At 36.9% G+C, this 19,092-nt stretch overlaps 1 protein-coding gene across 9 annotated transcripts in view; it reads left to right on the forward strand.

Moving 5' to 3' along the window:
* The window catches only part of VPS13B (vacuolar protein sorting 13 homolog B), a 786,697-nt gene that overhangs the window by 236,729 nt on the left and 530,876 nt on the right, over positions 1-19,092 (forward strand). The window contains exon 20 of one of the 9 annotated variants that reach the window (XM_018058293.1): positions 12,801-13,331. The exons of the other annotated variants lie outside the window; for them this stretch is intronic. Coding sequence (XP_017913782.1) covers positions 12,801-12,811 — 11 coding nt within the window. The 3' untranslated portion in view covers positions 12,812-13,331. Of the gene's footprint in view, positions 1-12,800; positions 13,332-19,092 lie in introns of those variants that run through there. 9 annotated transcript variants of the gene reach the window in all.

A 19,092-nucleotide genomic window follows, 5' to 3' on the forward strand; every position in this document is an offset into this window, starting at 1 on the left:
AATACACCCCTACAACTAATTCTACAAAATAAGCTTAACAGATACTGTAATTGATTGGGAGAAAACTACATCTATCTGAAAATAGATGGCAGAAATTAAGTTGAATGGGAAGAGAGGATTGGATGATACTTGGAAAGTTTTCTTAAATAAGGATAGATACTGAAACCTGGAATGATAGAAGATTACATATGAGTTGAAAATTCTTACTGTTTAAACATTGCAAATACTTTCAGTTTCTGACATTGTTTTACTTTAAATGTTTGGTAATATTGTGAGTCAGCTTCTCCAGTGGCTCAGGGATAAAGAATCTGCCTGTCAATGCAGGAGACTTGGGTTTGATCCTTGTGTTGGGAAGATTCCCTGGAAAAGGAAATGGCTTCCCACTTCAGTATTCTTGCCTGCAAAACCCCGTGGACAGAGGAACTTGGCAGGCTACAGTCCATGGGGGTCACAAAAAGGGATGGACTACTTAGTGATGGAATGACAATTTTTATGAGTACAAATTCATATTTTTATAAAGTTTAAAAGTATAGTTTTTTTAAAGTTTAATTATTTAAAAGTGTATGGTTTATATTTATAGTAATGGAGTTTTTCTTCTAAAGTGTTTCAGTATATTCAGATAACTATAATCAAAGTTGTATTTAAAATTTTCAAATTTTACAGTGTGATTATACAATATGAAATATTTGTAATACTTGCTATTACTGCTTTTGTTTCCTAAAGACACTTTTTAAAAGTTAAATATTTGGATCATTAGATTGTATTTATATGGCCTTGCTTGAAGTTAATTATTAATATTAAGTGGAACTTGATTTTTAGCTTTAGAAAAAGAAATAGAGGAAGTTAATAATTTTTTAAATTGTATGCATTGTTAACAAGCCATATCGTAAGTAAGCCTCAGTCAGCCTGTGAAAGGGGTGACTTAACACAACTGTTGATGCATTTGGACTGAAACATCTTTATCAAGTTAATACAAGAAGCAGTCATGCCCTACTTGAATTACTCATTTATAATAGCTGAACAGCAGCCTGCATGTGGACTTTGAAATCCTGGGAAGATAAGATGCCTGCATATATCCAAATGCTGAAAGCCCTACTCTCAGCAGCTGGAAGATGTTGAGCTCCATTGTCATCTACTAGGTTTTGGTTTTCATGGCGATGTGATCAGTGTAATTGCTGACCAGCTTTATGCATTGCTTTTAATACTGATAGCCTCTGATGTCAACCTCTGAAGTTTGTAACTTAAAAGATCGTGTTTAAATACAGTGTATTTAAAATTTAAAGAAATCTAACACACAGATGATTTTACTTTGCTCAAGCTTATCACATATACTCCGATTACTAAATATCTTAAGTATTTTAGATGACACGATAGATATTACTTGTCTACTTTAAATGAATCCTGCAATGTTTTTGTCTCCATCATTCACAAAATATGCTCAACGTTTTGCTGTTCTGGGTAAGTTTTTATATAATCGATCCATTCATGTGCAAAATTTTTATATATTTCCTATAATGCAGGCTGAGGCTCTATTTTAAATCAGAACTACTTATAAACAAAGCAACTAACTATTAGTACTTCTCATTTGTCATGTTTTTACTCCCATCTGATGTCTAGTCGGGAGAAGAATTTTAGAAAACATGGAATGATAAAGGATAGTCTAAGACGAGATTGTTATATGAAGGAAGAAATGGATCTGTAACTTTGAAGCTGTTTCTTGCATTTTAATTGTGGAACCTTATCTTTGTATAAATCACATGATAACAATTTGAATGTGTCTTAATCCATTACATGATTGCAACACCAGTCACTGAATAGTTTTCTGTGGACTGTCCACTGTACAGAGACATCCCTTTAAAGGGGTCATCGTTCATGTCATAAACCAAGTGTATTTGCTAATTAATATTATTTTTATTATTCATTTCACGATTTTCAGACAGAGGACAGTAAAATTATTACTCTTACAAACTTAGCATGTTATGACACTATTGAACAGATGGAAGTAAAATTAAGTAAGGTACCATGTGACTGGTTAATAAGCTACAGATAATATTGATGTCGCCATGTTTGACCAGTTTCTTTTTTAAGTTGGTCTGTTAAAAATATTTCTCACCCTTAAAAAGTGTTTATATAAGATATCATCCTCATTGACTAACAATTGATGATCCTATACTTACAGGTATTATGCCAGTGACATAATGAGAAAATTTTACACATACTCATAGTAACTATCATTATATCGATATTTAAAAAAAATCAATCTGTAGTTAACATGAGCTAAGTAGTTTGCTTTGCTTTTTTTAAAAAATTCATTAATTTTTGGCTGTGGTCATCGTGGCCACAAGGTGGCTTTCTCTAGTCCTGGGGAGGAGGGCCTCCTCTCCGTTGTGGTTAGCAGGCTTCTCGTTACGGTGGCTTCTCTTGTTGTGGAGCACAGGCTCTAGAGCTACCTGGGCTTTAGTAGTTGTAGCCCATAGACTTAGTTGCTCCATGGCATGTGGGATCTTCCCAGGCCAGGGATCTGAACCCATGTCCCCTGCATTGGCAGGCGGATTCTTAACCACTGGACCACCAGGGAGATGCTGCTTTGCTCTGTTTCAAGACATGCTCCTGTAACTGTATCCTACTTGTCTGGAAGCAGCACATGCCTCAAAGAAAAGTTTTATCTACAAAATCAGAGTTGTATGTTTTTCTGAATCTTTGAATCTTCTTTTAAACATATCTTAATATCTTTCTCTGTGACTGTTTTTTATTTAGACCCCTTTTAACAAACCTGTATTTGTGTGCATATATGTGTTTAGCCAAAGGTGAGCAGTTATTTGTTTTGTGTGTGTGTGTGTGTGTGTGTGTTTTTGCTTTTGGCCACACTGCACAGCATGCGGGATCTTAGTTCCCTGACTAGGGATCAAACCTGCACTTCCTGCATTGGAAGTGCAGTCTTAATCATTGGACCACCAGGAAAGTCCCAAGAGGGAGCAGTTTTGCAGCACTGCCCCCAGCATGGTATCAGTTCATATACTGTTTTTTGTTTCCTATGCCCTTCTCTTATTTCCAGTTCTGAAGTAGTTCCTGGGCTTTATCTTTGGTTATACCTAAGTGAATAACACATGCAGCATTCATTTGTTCTTTGATAAATAGAAGGTTGCTTATTCTAAATAATTTTATGTCAACATTTGAAAAATAACTTGTCAGTTTAGAAAAAAAAAACTTCTAAGCAAAGTGTTGGTGGTAGAGTAAATACTGAAATAGTATGCAGCTGGAGCATGGTAAGGTTGCTGTGTGGGTTGTCTTCTGTATTCTAAAAAACAAAACACAAACACTCTTTGAAATCTATTTAAATCTTTCTTAACTCAGTGAGTTGTAGCTTAAATTTGTTGCTATACCCCCTGATCGGTCTGTTTGGTTAAGAGTACAGTATAGGTTTCTAGATCATTATTGGTTTGTTTCTACCAGTGTTGGTGTTAATTATGAAAGGGCTTTTACTGGGAAATATGATGGGGTCTTTTCTGTGTTCTCTTACTTATATTTCTTTTACTTTACTTAACCTATTCAAGAGAGATTGCTTGTGTTATTCTAGAGCTGGGTTCCCGTCTCAGCTGTGTCTTTATTGGGTGTTTATCGCTTATACAGGGCCTTCTAGATTTTTTGCTACACTAAGACTGCTATCTAGTCATCATCCGAGGGTTTCAAGATAATGAATTTTCTGTCTATTCCTAGACTCATTTGGCCATTACTTTATTCTCTATAGCCAGGTTACTAGGGCAATCTCTAGTAATCTGTAGGACTTCAGATTAGCATATCAATATTGATATTTTAATGCTGAATACCAGTAAAATATGCTAATTAACATTATGAAAAGGTCTTTCTTTGTTATTTGAAACCAGTTGAGAAAGAGAAGACCTAAAGCATCATTATTTTGTAAAATCGATGCTTGAGACAGTGGGCCCATATTTCTGACAAGGTGAAGATTACCCCATAATTCATACTATGTTTTAACTTTATAATTACATGTTTTTTTCTATAGTGATGCCACCATTGTAGGAATTGAGGTGGCATTAGGAATGAAGTCTGTTTCAAGTATTTTAAAGGCTAGTGCATTCCAGGGTCAGTGAATCCAAAAGCGAAATTCCAGTAGTAGAAGGATTTCGAAGAAGCTGCAGAATTCTGTGCATGCCGTGGAGCTTTAGAGTGCTTGTTTCTTGTTTGCGACCACTTTAGTGCTGAGTTTGTCTCAGTGCCTGAAACGAAATTTATACTACAGATGTCTCACTAAGGAGAGCTGCTTTTCCATTTACACTCAAATCTACTTATTTGTGGTCTATCTGTAATTCTCTACAACTTCTGAATAAATTTTGATGTTTCCATGATCCTAATTTATTAGAGTAATTTATGACAGCATACATGATAGATTGTATAGTAGTTAAAAGCATGGGCTTTGAATTCAGACTGATTTCTGACCCTATTGCATACCATCTCTGTGATCGTGAGCAAGTTTTTGGATTCTTCAGTAACTTTGTTTTCTCATTGGTAATATGGAGATAATAATAGTGTCCGTGTTACAGGATTATTACAAGATTAAGTGATTTCATGTGGGGAAACTATTTTAGAGTAAGATTTGTCACATACAAACCTCAGTAGTTATCATTGTCATGGTAAAAGTTTGTGACTAGAATTTCCCAAACAGAAATAAACTAGTATTTATTTTCTAGTTAATCAGAAATTACTTTCCTGTGAAAAGATATTTAGGTATAAGAAGGAAATTTTTAATTAAGTTCAGTTTTTTTTTTTTTTTTTTTTTTGTGGAATAAAACTTTGTATCCAGTGTGTAAAATGAATCGATAGTATGTATCTAGCATTAGATAATTCTAATCATTTCTGTAAAGTTAACTCTTAAATTTATGCTGCTCCCTATTGTTTGGAGTACCAACATTTTCCCTGATCAGCAGATGAATTTTTGGTTATCTGTGAAACGTTTTCTCTTGAATAGTTCACAAGCACATTATACTCAGCCCTTAAATTCACCATTTTACTCCAGCCCTGCACCTTAACCAGTGAATGGTAGTATTACCAGTCCAGTCAGAAACCTAGTAATTGCCCTGAACTTTTCCCTTCCATTTCCCTTGTTTCCTGTTTGGGTAGTAATCAGTTTTTCAAGACTTTTCTATAAATCTTTTCTGTAAAACATATCTGATCCTTTCCCTTATTTTTAAAATACCCTTCAGTGATTTTCTCATATCTTTCTGGATAAAGGACAGACTTCTTAGCCAAATATATGAATTTGTTCTTAGGTAATGTTTTCACTACACTGTGTGGAACTATTTTGAATTCCATGAATATGCCGTTCTCCCTTACCGTCTTCATTTGTGCGTACAATTTTCAGGGCATAGGAAGCACCCTGGTTTGCTCCTCTCCACTCTACAGTTAAAGCATTACTACCATTAAAAATTCATTCCCAGGTTTACCTTCCAAGACAAGTGAGGTGCCCTTTCATGTTTGCTTACCCCCACCCCCACATTCTGTAACCCTTTAGGCAATTTTGTTAAACCATTTATCAAAAATTATGATGATTAATTTTTGTCAGCATTTTCCATTGAATTATAATAACTCAAATACAAGGACTGTTTCTTAATATCTGTGAATGCTTAATGCTTAGTTTTAGGCAAATGGTTAGTGGTCAATAAAAGTTTGTTGAATTAATAAATGAATTTGAATGAGAACAAAGTCCTTGGTAACATTTACATGGTAAACTTGTCTTTAATGGAAGATAATGAGATTAATTCCTAGTAATTATTCTCAGGAGGCAAAAATGGACTGAACTCCACGCTTTTGCCCCTTTGAAATTAGTCATTCTGTTAGTTTGTCTTATTTATTTACCACTTTGGCTATAACTATTTGGTGTTACCATTTTTCTTGTTAATACTAGTCACTCTGTCAAAAAGTATCTTTCATAGTCACTCTGTCAAAAAGTACCTTTCATCTACTTATAATTTATAACTTTTAATTAATGTTGTTTATTTTTATTTTATTAGATGACCAAAAGTACACATTTCCCCCATAGTTTACATATTTATTATCATAAATGTGAAGTGGGTTCATTGAGCTATTTAAGGGAGTCTGACAGATTGGTTAGGAAGACTTGCCCTTGGAGGGCATGAAACATGGATCTGTTATTTATAGGATAAGAAGTCAGAGAACTGTGTGGCCAGGCTAAATTTATGTCAGTTAGGGAGTTTTTAGGAGGTCAGCACTATGGGGATAGGAGGTAAAAGTGATATCTCGAGTGCCAGAAAGGCCAACATGTTAGGGGTTTATATGTCTTAATTATTATTTAGGGGTATCTGGCTTTTAAGTGCAAGGAAAATGCTGTTTGAAGGAGACTGGTTGTGAGTAGCAGTGAATTTCCATCAGAAGTTGTAAAGCATATAAACAGTGGAGCACCTGGACTCTGAAAGTGGGATAGCATTTATGTTTATTGTACTGACACTACTAGGTACAAAACTATTTATTTTTGAGTATGAATAGGAATAACCTAGTTCAACCTGCCCTTAACAAAAAGCTAGAGACTAATGTTGATACCTGTTTAGTGAACAAATCTGAGTGGTTTTCTGTGCCCTTGGTGGAACAAATTAAACTTTCACTGGTTCAGTGCTTATACCCACACGGTATAGTGTGGGAGGATTATCAGCTAGTTTGTCTTATTGGCTTTTGGGCAGCAGAAAACGCTTAAACTGAGTTTTCCCATGAAAGAGGTGTCTTTCTTGAAATCCCACAACTTTTACTAAAATAATTTATGAAGTGGGATGACAGTAAATTACTGAAGAATCATCAAAGCAAGTATGTTATTAATTGACAATTTATTGACTTCATCCCCTGAGCCAGTTTAAAGAAAAGGGAGGGTGGGTTAGATTTCAAGCTACACTTTGAATGCTGTGTGAGGTCTGTCTGAGATATTTTGGTTAGGCTGTGATTAATTAACTCAATTAAACAAGTACATGAGTCAAAGTACACTCTCTTATGGATCTGTCAAGTTGGTAATAATGGGTTCAGTACTGATAAAATTGTGAATCTAAATCTGATTAGCACTAAAAGGCACACAAAAATTCACCTGTCACTAATCTTCTGTGACAAAAAATGGCAATAATTTAGGGTTTCATGTATGTTTTCAGTATCTTTATATATGTATATACATACATATATATGTATCCTTATATGTGTGTGTGTGTGTGTTTGTAGATGTTTATATAGACAGTAAAGAATCTAACTGTAATGCAGGAGACCCAGTTTTGATCCCTGGGTTGGGAAGATCCCCTGGAGAAGGAAGTGGCTACCCTTCCAGTATCTTGCCCAGAGAATCCCATGGAAAGAGGAACCTGGCTGGCTACAGTCTGTGGGGTTGCGAAGAGTTGGACATGACTGAGTGACTTTCACATATGCTTATTTAACTTCAGAGATAATGGGATTAAGCTCTAAACTTCCTTTTTAATTGTGTTTTAAAAGATTAACTTTTCAGTTAGTTGTGTTCTTTTAAAAACTGTTACAGATTACTTACTGTCCTTGGGCTTTGTAGCTTATGTAGTTAATATAATTTTACTGACGGGTGTAAAAGCAAAGAGAGGTTTGAGACCTCTTTTTTGTTGTAAATACTCCTTAAGAAAGAGGTGCTTTCAGTATGATTCTTTTAAAATATAAATATTTTCCTTATCATTAAAAAAAAGGTGCTTTCAGCGAATTTTGAGATAGATAGTTCCTTTTGTTCTGTTTCCTAAATATAATTTCATTTTCATTAATTCTGAAAGCATCTGTGTGCTATCTCATTGATTATTAGTTTTGTGGTTTTTCATATTTTAACATCTATGAAATTAGGAGTCCTTATATAGTTAATGATATCTGACAGTTGGTCATAGCCTGAGTTGAGGTCAAAGGCTGTCAGAGAAATTATTTGCTTGCTTCTGCTACCCATGTAGGGGCACTGCAACTTGAGAGAACTACAAGTTAAATTATCTGCTTGTGAATTTTCTGGACTTTCTTGATAGTGTGAGTCCATGCTGCAAATCTATGTGAGTATCAGTTCATGGTTCAAATTCCTTAAGGTTTATATTTGTCTGAGATCTCTTTGAAAATTGTCCCAGATCTGGCAGTTTATTAGTGCTGTACCTTGCAAGATTATTTAGTGAGCAGCCCTTGATCTGAAATTTAGTAAAAGGTCTAGAGAAGCTGGGCCATTCAATTATTATTTAACCAGTGGCATCCCATTCTTATTTTTGAGGTAAGAGATATTGGAGGATTTGTTTACTATTAATAAAGATTTGCAATAGGGCAAGAATTATTCAACTTATTCTTTTAAAATTTTGTCATGAATTTAGGTGTATGCACCAAAGTCATCTCTCTAAAGTCCATAGCTAGTAGAGGATATCTGTTTCCTGTAGATTAATATATATTTCCAAACAACTATTTGTGTTAGAAAAGTATGGGATCCTTGGAAAACCTTAATTCACAGTTAACATTTTAAACCTTGACTTTAAAAAAAAAAATTCAAGTAGTAAGCCAGTTCCATTGTATGCTTTCTCTAATGTACTACCTCTGCAAACTGAGCATTCTTTTTGTGAATTTTTATATTCAGTTGAGTTCAGTCGCTCAGTCGTGTCCGACTCTTTGCAACCCCATGAATTGCAGCACACCAGGCCTCCCTGTCCATCACCAATTCCCAGAGTTCACTCAGACTCACGTCCATCGAGTCTGTGATGCCATGCAGCCATCTCATCCTCTGTTGTCCCCTTCTCCTCCTGCCCCCAATCCCTCCCAGCATCAGAGTCTTTTCCAATGAGTCAACTCTTCGCATGAGGTGGCCAAAGTACTGGAGTTTCAGCTTTAGCATCATTCCTTCCAAAGAAATCCCAGGGCTAATCTCCTTTAGAATGGACTGGTTGGGTCTCCTTGCAGTCCAAGGGACTCTCAAGAGTCTTCTCCAACGCCACGGTTCGAAAGCATCAATTCTTTGGCGCTGAGCCTTCTTCACAGTCCAACTCTCACATCCATACTTGACCACAGGAAAAACCGTAGCCTTGACTAGACGGACCTTTGTTGGCAAAGTAATGTCTCTGCTTTTCAATATGTTCTCTAGGTTGGTCATAACTTTTCTTCCAAGGACTAAGCGTCTTTTAATTTCATGGCTTCAGTCACCATCTGCTGTGATTTTGGAGCCCCCAAAGATAAAGTCTGACACTATTTCCACTGTTTCCCCATCTATTTCCCATGAAGTGATGGGACCGGATGCTATGATCTTAGTTTTCTGAATGTTGAGCTTTAAGCCAACTTTCTCACTCTCCTCTTTCACTTTCACTTTTATATTGGATGGGAGTAATATTTGCACCTCTATACTCAATAAAAATTTATTGTGAGTAGAAAGCATTTATACAGTGGTTGATTGATTATTCAGTTCATGATATACTGTATTGAATAGGAATACTGTGGAATTACCATTCTGTGAATAGATAGTCTTTGAACACATACTGGGAAATATGGTAAATGAAAGAGAGAGACTGATAAACACATTTCACTGATAAAATATAGCTGCTATATGGTGCTTTTATTGAGCTATTCTTGTCCTACCCAGATCTTATAACAGAGAAAATAGTAAATATATTTAAATGATAGAATAAGGTACTTCAGTTCAATACAAGAAAACATTCTGCCATTGAGAATAACTTGTGTGAAAGTCTTCATGAGTAGAGGTGAATCGTATAATTAAGGTGGTTTCAATTGTATTATTTTTAGGCCAAGGATATGGCACAGTTAGTATCACTGTTAGGGGCACAATGATAGTAGTGGTTCTCAGCAGCGAAATCTCATGCTTCTTTTGATAGCATGTATTTTCTGATGCCTCTTTACTATGTTGATATAAAGTTCATAGTTAAGGTACATTTTTAAGCTGATAACTTATGGAGAGATCAATATAATGCCATAGTTGTAGGAATGGGAAAATAAGAGGAAGTACTCCATTCAGTATTTAGAGTGTAACTAGACTAGAAGGCACAAATTGCTCAGGTTAAGACACTTAGCCTGCCACATGTGTTACATCAGCACAGTTATACACTTTGCTTGACCGTATGTTGATAAATTGCTAGTGCAGATTGTCCAGTGGGATAGCCATGGGTGAAGTGATTTTTCTGAAATGGTAAACGCTTCTTGGTCAAATTCTCAATGATATAATTTTTCTTCTGTATTCCTGATAGTTAAATTACTGGAGCTTTCAGATTCATTACAGTAGGTGTGAAAGCTACTGTATGTTTAAATGTAAAAGAGATTCTAGGTTCAAATAATTATGACTGGATTTTTTCACTCACATGAATGTCAGGATACTTTAAAACTGTTACGGAATGTGAGATCATTTTTTGTTGTACAAGAGACTGTTTTGAGTGTTCAACAACTTTGATGTCTTGATTGATGCCAAATGTCAGGTAGTGTCTCCTAATCATTGTGACAACCAGGAGCATTAATTTCCAAAAATGCCCCTAGAGGATGTTTATTGTTGTTCATTCACTGAAAGTAAAAGTGAAGTCGCTCAGTCATGTCCGACTCTTTGCAACCCCACAAACAGTAGCCTACCAAGCTCTGCAGTCCATGGGATTTTCTAGGCAAGAATACTGGAGTGGGCTGCCATTTCCTTCTCCAGCAGACCTTCCCAACCCAGGGAACGAACCTGGGTCTCCTGCATTGCAGACAGATGCTTTACTGTCTGAGTTACTAGGTGTGTCCAGCTCTTTGTGACCCTGTGTGCTCTAGCATGCCAGGCCACCCTGTCCTTCACCGTCTCTGGGCATTTCCCGTAATTCATGTCCATTGCCATCCAACCATATCATCCTCTGTTGCCCTCTTCTCCTTCTGCCTTCAATCTTTCCCAGCATCAGGGTCTTTTCCAATGATTTGGCTGTTAGCATCAGGTGTCCAAAGTATAAGAGCTTCAGCTGTCAGTCCTTCCAGTAAATCTCCAGGGTTGATTTCTTTTAAGATTGACCAGTTTGATCTCCTTGCTGTCCAAGGGACTCTCCTCCAGCACCACAGTTCAGAAGCATCAATTCTTCGGCATTCTGCCTTCTTTCTGGTCCAACTCTCACATCCATACATGACTACTAGAAAAACCATAGCTTTGACTAGACAGACCTTTGTTGGTAAAGTGATGTCTTTGCTTTATAATACATTGTCTGGGTTTGTCATAGCTTCCCTGCCAAGAAGCAAGCATCTTTTAATTTCATGACTGCAGTCACCTTCTGCAGTGATTTTAGAGCCCCAAGGAAGAAATCTGTCACAACTTCCATCTTTTACCCTTTTGTTTCCCTTGAAGTGGTGGGACTGGATGCTTTGATCTTAGTATTTTTTTATTTTGAGTTTTTAGCCGGCTTTTCCACAACCCTCATAAAGAATCTACTGAATGTGGAACAAAGATCATGGGTTACAGATGGGAGTCACAGACTTGGATTTCATTCTAAACCCTTCTTCTTCTTTGGACTTTGTTTTTTGGGCCAGTTAGTTAGCCTCTCATAGTCTCAGATTCCTTTCTAAAATACTGGGAAGATAATATCTTATGGAGTTATTAAGAGCTTATAACAATATATTTTAGATACCCGACCTGTGCTTCATGTGGTATGCGATTGTTTCTGTCTGACTTACCATGTTACTTTCCAATACTAGTCAGTCAGTTCAGTCACTCGCTCATGTCCGACTCCTTGCAGCCCCATGGACTGCAGCACGCCAGGCTTCCCTGTCCATTACCAACTCCTGGAGCCTACTCAAACACATGTCCATCGCATTGGTCATGCCATCCAACCATCTCATCCTCTGTTGTCCCCTTTTCCTCCCACCTTCAATCTTTCCCAGCCTCAGGGTCTTTTCCAGTGAGTCGGTTTTTCGCATCAGTTGGCCAAAAATTGCCAATACTAGTAGGCATTTAATAAATATTTGCTTACTATTACTTAACTCTTATATGTCACACTGTATTCCAGTATTAAAAACATGTGAGGGAGGGGTGGCTTATAATAGGCCCTAGGGCTATCATGTGTGTCTCTACTCTTGTGTTTTGGAACTTTGTGAATTTTAGTTGAGAATGCTAGCTCTTTGGATTATAGCCTCTGGTTTCCAAGAGAGTATTAAATTAGAAATGTAGTGGTTTGCTTTCTGTTTGAAAGAGACCTATACAGGAAGTCTATCTCAGTACATTAATTTTCCAGAATACTAATGTCTTTTTAATTTATGTTGTTTTGCTAATGTCAAAGTGTTAGTGGGAGATGTGGTAAGAGTGTAAGGACTTTTAGCTCCTTGTAATCCTGATCTTTGTTACACAGATTCTTAAAATATAGCATCAACAATTTCCCATTTTCATCTTTTTTCTTCCTGTCATTATGACCAATTGAAGTTTACACATTGTATTTTTTCAGTAAATATTTTGTAACTTTGTCCAGTTATTTGACTTGTTTATCTTTCATCTCGGTCAGTTCAAACCATTTACTAGCAGACTGCAATTGAATAGCTGCTTCTGGCTATTTTAATGAGGCTAATTACATTGAAAATGTCATAAGTGGTCGTCTGGAACGCAGTTGTTCCATCCCCACCATGAACTGCACATCCCAGCCCTTTTTCCCTGGTGCCCACAACATGGTCCCCCCAGCCTGTAAGATGCTCAAGGAGGAGCACGAGGTGGCTGTGCTGGAGGCTTCCCAGAGCCCAGCACCTGCAATGACCACAGTGGTCAGCATCTGCAGTGAGGCCTTCGTGCCTGACCACATCATCTGATCCCTGTTCAACAGAATCTTCATGAACTGGTGCTGCTTGGGCTTCATAACAGTCATCCATTCCATGAAGTCTAGCGACTGGAAGATGGTGGGCAACATCACTGGGGCCTAGAGCTACGCCTTCACTGCCAAGTGCCTGAACATCTGCACCCTGATTCTGGGCCTCCTCTTGATTATCACCTACGTCATCATTTTGTCCACTGGCTTCCTGATGATTATTCAAGCCGTTTACGAGCTCATAAAGGACTGTGGAGGCTACAAGTCCCTGCCCGCAGCCTGGGGCAGTCATCCCTTTTCCCTGCACCCAATACACGCATCTGTTCACCATGAAATAAAATGAAGCATTTGCTAAAAAAGGAAAAGAAAGAAAATGTTAGAAGAGACCCTTGTCTTCCTTTTAAAATTGCCATACAATTTAAGAGAGGAAGCATTTAATTTGTAAATGCTGTTCTACACTTAATAAAATGGTGAACCTTGTGAGTATTGAAGTCTATGAGTATTGAAGTTCTCCTTAAATGTTTATTAAAATTTACCTCCCACAAATATTTGATGATCATTATGAATATGAGTTTTTTAAACAGTCACCGTGCTTTGATGTTTATAGCATGAAAAAAAAGTAAATTTTTCTGTTTTCATTTTATTCCTCCAGGTCACCTTTGGGTCAGCACTGCTGATTTTGCAAATAAGCTTACCCTTGACCTTTAGTTACTCAGAATTTAAGTTTGGTTCTGAGCAAGTGAGTGCTTAAATCTATAAAACTAAACAAATGTTTAGTATTTGTTGGTTTTAACCATTTGTCTTTAAACATTCAGTTAATTCCTCACAAAGAGTAGCTATTGCCAGTTCCAGATTCTATTATCAAATTCTAAGCATGGAGCATGCTGTAAGTTACTGAAAACTTACCTGATTAAATTCAGATTGGTTCAGATGGTTATAGGCTATTTTAAAATCTGAAGATCTTTTTATGCACAGTTTTATAACTCTGCTTACATAATTAAGGGATATAACGATATTGGGTAATGACCCTTTCTTTTTCCTATAAAAAGTTGAAAAGTTGTTTAATTTGTTCTGTTATCACACTTATATCAGATGAGCTTTTTGTTCCTTTCTGGTTCTGTGTTGGATAATTTTAAATTTGTATTTGAATAGCATTTATAGTTTCATGTTACTTCCAAATAACATTATTTTTTCTTAGTAAGCTTAATGGACCATTTATTTAAGTCCTGCCATACAAGGAATGTGATATGAGATATCCAGCAGATTAAGACTTAGTCATAATAAATAATTTATTCAGTCTTATTTCTATTTCTTTGAAATACGGGGATTGTGGACTGCACAGATATCTTTTATATATGCAAGAAAGAAGGTGGGACTTTCATGTTGTTAGAGTTACTGATCAAATTGTAAATTTCTAGGAAGGCTTTTTTTTGTCTTCTGTGATGCAATTGTTCTTGGAAGGCAAACAGACTTTTCTCAGGTATTAGGCCCTGGTTTTATTGTGTTCCCTTTTTGCCTGTGTCCAGAGAGTGTTTTCTCCTTTAGTTGTATCATTTTGATGAGATCCTTGATTTTTGGTTTTCTTGCTTTTGTCTTTGTGACTTTGTTCTTTTCTTAGAGCTCTTTGTTATTGACTGGCTTTTACTGAGAGTGTGGAGCAGAAGAGCCATCTTTTTCAGTGAGATACTTGAGATCTCTACATCACTAAAATATATAAGGCTCTATTAAAATGTATTCAGTTATTAGTAAGATTAAATTATTAGATATAGGGTCTTACTAGATCGTTGACATTTTCTGGATAGCTCACCGACTCAGTGGACATGAGTTTGAGCAAACTCTGAGAGATAGTGAAGGACAGGGAAGCCTGGCGTGCTGCAGTTCACGAGGTCACAAAGAGTTAAACACAACTTAGCAGCTGCACCTGAACAAAAACAATAATGTTTTCTGAGATTTGGGAGACCCAAGATTATGCTGCCTCTCTTTATGTTGTATTAGATGTACAAATATAAATTTGCATATTAAAAAATCTGAGCTGAACATGGAACACCCAGACTGGTTCCAAATAGGAAAAGGAGTATGTCAAGGCTGTATATTGTCACCCTGCTTATTTAACTTCTAAGCAGAGTACATCTTGAGAAACGCTGGGCTGGAGGAAGTACACCTTGGAATCAAGATTGCCGGGAGAAATATCAATAACCTCAGATATGCAGATGACACTACCCTAATGGCAGAAAGTGAAGAAGAACTAAAGAGCCTCTTGATGAAAGTGAAAGAGGAGAGTGAAAAAGTTGGCTTAAAGCTCAACATTCAGAAAACGAAGATCATGGCATCCGGTCCCATCTCTTCCTGGGAAATAGATGGAGAAACAGTGGCTGACTTTATTTTTCTTGCTTCCAAAATCACTGCAGATGGTGATTGCAACCATGAATTTAAAAGATGCTTACTGCTTGGAAGGAAGGTTATGACCAACCTAGACAGCATATTAAAAAGCAGAGACATTACTTTGCCAACAAAGGTCTGTCTAGTCAAGGCTATGGTTTCTCCTGTGGTCATGTATGGATGTGAGAGTTGGACTATAAAGAAAGCTGAGCACCGAGGAATTGATGCTTTTGAACTGTGTTGTTGGAGAAGACTCTTGAGAGTCCCTTGGACTGCAAGGAGATCCAACCAGTCCATCCTAGAGGAGATCAGTCCTGAGTGTTCATTGGAAGGGCTGATGCTGAAGCTGAAACTCCAATACTTTGGCCACCTGCTGTAAAGAGCTGACTCATTTGAAAAGACCCTGATGCTGGCAAAGATTGAAGGCAGGAGGAGAAGGGGACGACAGAGGATGAGATGGCTGGATGGCATCATTGACTCAATGGACATGGGTTTGGGTGGACTCCGGGAGTTGGTGATGGACAGGGCGGCCTGGTGTGCTGCGGTTCATGGGGTCGCAAAGAGTCGGATACGACTGAGCAACTGAACTGAATCCTAAAAGAACATTTGAGGAAAATAGAAGTAAAATTTTAATTTGAGGATTGGTTTTGGTTTTTAATCATATGAGTCTAATGTGAACAGTGATTATAGTGTTTAATCTGAATTGTTAATATTAACCAATTTTCTTTTAGATTTACTTTACTTATGAGATAGAGAACATGAATGCTCATTTAACTTTTTGAATTAAGAGTTTAATAGGAATGCAGTCCACATGTCAGTTGGAAGGATTTATGTTTTTTTTTTTTTGGAAGTGGAAAGCATAAATATGCAAGGATTTAGCTATTGCAAGAGTCCTCTATGTTGGTTCCTATTCTGTTTTGTTATCTGCATTTACAAAGGGACTTGAAGAAATTGAAATGGATTCAAAGAAAAGAAATACTATTTATTACTAGGATAGTAATGAGAACATGTGAAAGTCATGCAGTTATGATTCTTAAATATTTTTGCCATGATTTATTGATAGTTGACTGATACATGTTATCCTCTGCACTTTTTACTTACAAAGGTCATTAACATTAGAATAATTTTTGTCTGTTAAGTATAGAACAGAATCAGAGTGTGAATTACTTTCCTTTGGGAAATTAATGTTGGACAGTATGAATTTTACCTGCTTTCATGTCAGTTCCCTATACTATACAGTTACTCATTATATGATTTGAGTATAATCATACTTCACCTTTTCTATTCATTTTCTTGGTAGAAACAGTTTCAGACCTGAAAAAGTGGTCATCCTTTCCAGATCCTGATGATAGTTCTGAGAAAGCTGTAATGCCTGGTAGTTAATAGTTGTCTAATAAATATTTAATGAGGGAGCTCTCAGGCAATTAATTTCAACCCAGAATAGAATGTAGGTTTCAGATTTCACTGGGATTAATTTCTGTCCATTTAGGCAGTCTCAAACTAAAGTCCACCATAAAGAGTCTGCAGCTTGGTCAACCAGAGAGTGTAAAGATTTATTTAAGCTGGGGCTGTTCTGCTTAAAGATACTTGCTTTGAAGGTTGCTATCCAACGTGGTTTAATAATATAATAGTCATGACAGCCAAATACTAGCAATGACAGGGATCATCAACTTAGAGAGTGGGTGCACAGGGTTAGCCAGTTTATATTCTCTCATTCCTATTGAACGAAGGAGAAAAGAGTGTAGACATATGTGTTTATGGGTGTATTTTCCCTTACAGGTACGCCTAAAAGTGTTCCTTTCGCTTTCTTTTTCCCTTTCATACTTATTGTGACTTTCTTGACTCCCTGACTGCAGATACAGAGATAAGATTTCTTGGTTGTGGTATCCTCAGAGCTTGTAGAGAGCTTGAACAGTAAATCTCACTCAGGTTGGCAGTTTTCATCTCTACAGTGGATAGAGGGCAGAAAACTAACAAATACTGAACATTTACTGTTATTACCATTATTAAACATGTTATTATGGCTGTTATGTGCTATGCTTAGTGCTTTTACCTGACAGCTGTTTAAATCAGAATAACTCAATGAAGAAAATTATTTTCTTCATGTTTACATGGAAAAAACAAGGTTTAAGGAGATAAGACACACAGTTAACAAGTGGTGAACCAGGAATGGACCCAACACGTTCATGTCTCCAAAACTCTCTACTGCCTATCAAACTTTCTGAAGTCAGGTATCTGAATGATTGGAAATTGGTTATAATAGAGAGTCAAGTATATCTGTGTAACTGTAAACCCAATTAAAAACTGAGGTTACCAGTATGATTCAAGCATACTTGAATCACACTGCTTGACTCTTCTTTCCCCAAAGGTTTTAGTTCTAAATAATCAGCTTGTGTTCTGATTAGTCTTTATTGTACTCTGATGCAATTTTACCTTTATTTGACTTGCAACCTGCTTTATAGAGTTAGTGATTTATTGAATATCTTGGAAGCAAGTGCTTGGCAGGCAGTATTTTAAGGTGAAATTGCTGTGTGAGGATTTTGTTAACCTGACATTTTGTGGTTTCGCCTCATAAAACTAGCAAAGGACTCCCAGCGTGGAATGTTAATGGGGTGAAGTAATGAATGCAGGCTGGGACACCAGCAACTAGGCGTGAGGCCTCCTATAGTTCATAGCCCATGATTCTTGGGGGAGGTCTTTGGAGATGGTAGCTTTGCTCAAAGATAAAAGCAGTAGGAGAGCTTTTTAACTCAGCAGTTGATCAAACTCTTTCTGAAATTTAGATTTAGAAGCCAAGCAGTGGAATGAACATGGGAAAGTAATTAAAGTTAAGCAAGTGCAATCTCTCATGATAATTTTCACTTTCTCAAAGTATTGAAGTAAATTGCTGAGTACTTATTTCCTCTAACCAAATATTAGCCTTTTTAGTCCATTCAGCTTTCAAGGACTGCTTATTTCACTTGTATATCTCAGTCTGTCAATAAGATAACTAATTTGATTTTAGTTTTGTGTAGGTTTTATTCCACTGGACAAAGTGACATGTAGTGTTTTCTTTTCCATTTAATTTTATTTTAAAACTTGCACTCTACAGAGTCCAGGATTTCTTAGAGTTGACATTGGGTAAGGCTCTAGACCTGTATTTCTAGATTCTATAAAAGTAACTGATTTTTTTCTGATTAGTTTGTTGGACTACTATTTAAGATTTTGTTTGAGTACAGAATTCTGCTGCTAAGAAAGTTTTAAAGACTCATATTTAGCTGCTGTAGGGAAAGAGTAAATTAGCCAAATGCTCTCTTGCCCCACGTTTTGTGAATGATTATGTACTTACAATAATTCCCTGGGTTCGGAAGATACCCTGGAGAAGAAAAGGCTACGGACTCCAGTATTCTGGCCTGGAGAATTCATTGGCATGACAGTCCGTGGGGGGTCACAAAAAGTCGGACAGGACTGAGTGACTTTCACATGTACTTATAGCACTGCTCATGCGCGTCACAAGGTACTTGCTTGGCCACAGGCTACTTTTGTTATGTAAGCATATATACGATCCACCTGGAAAAGTCCTGAAGGAATGCTGTGTTGTGTTGTGTACGGCTGCATTATGGTGGTGAGGCTGTGTTAACGGCTGTGATCGCTGGGTTAACCACCAGAGGAAAGAATATAGTGTGTCTGCTGCTACTGCTGCTGTGCCAGTCAGGAGAGAATAAATGTGTTTGCAGTTCCTACAGCCCCTTAAGTTTCTTCTAGCTTCCCTGGCTCGCCTTGCCTATCCTGGGTTCAGCAAATAGGATATTAATCCTAAAATGTATTTTCAAAATTTTTGTGATTGCAGTTCAAGTAATAGAGCACTCGTTATATGCAGATTACCTTGAATCCTGTATTCTAAAGGAGAGAAATGATTGTTTATAGGTTGAGGGGAACTTTTTAGATTTGT

This window comes from Capra hircus, chromosome 14, assembly GCF_001704415.2.
Source record: "Capra hircus breed San Clemente chromosome 14, ASM170441v1, whole genome shotgun sequence".
Lineage (NCBI taxonomy): Eukaryota > Metazoa > Chordata > Mammalia > Artiodactyla > Bovidae > Capra > Capra hircus.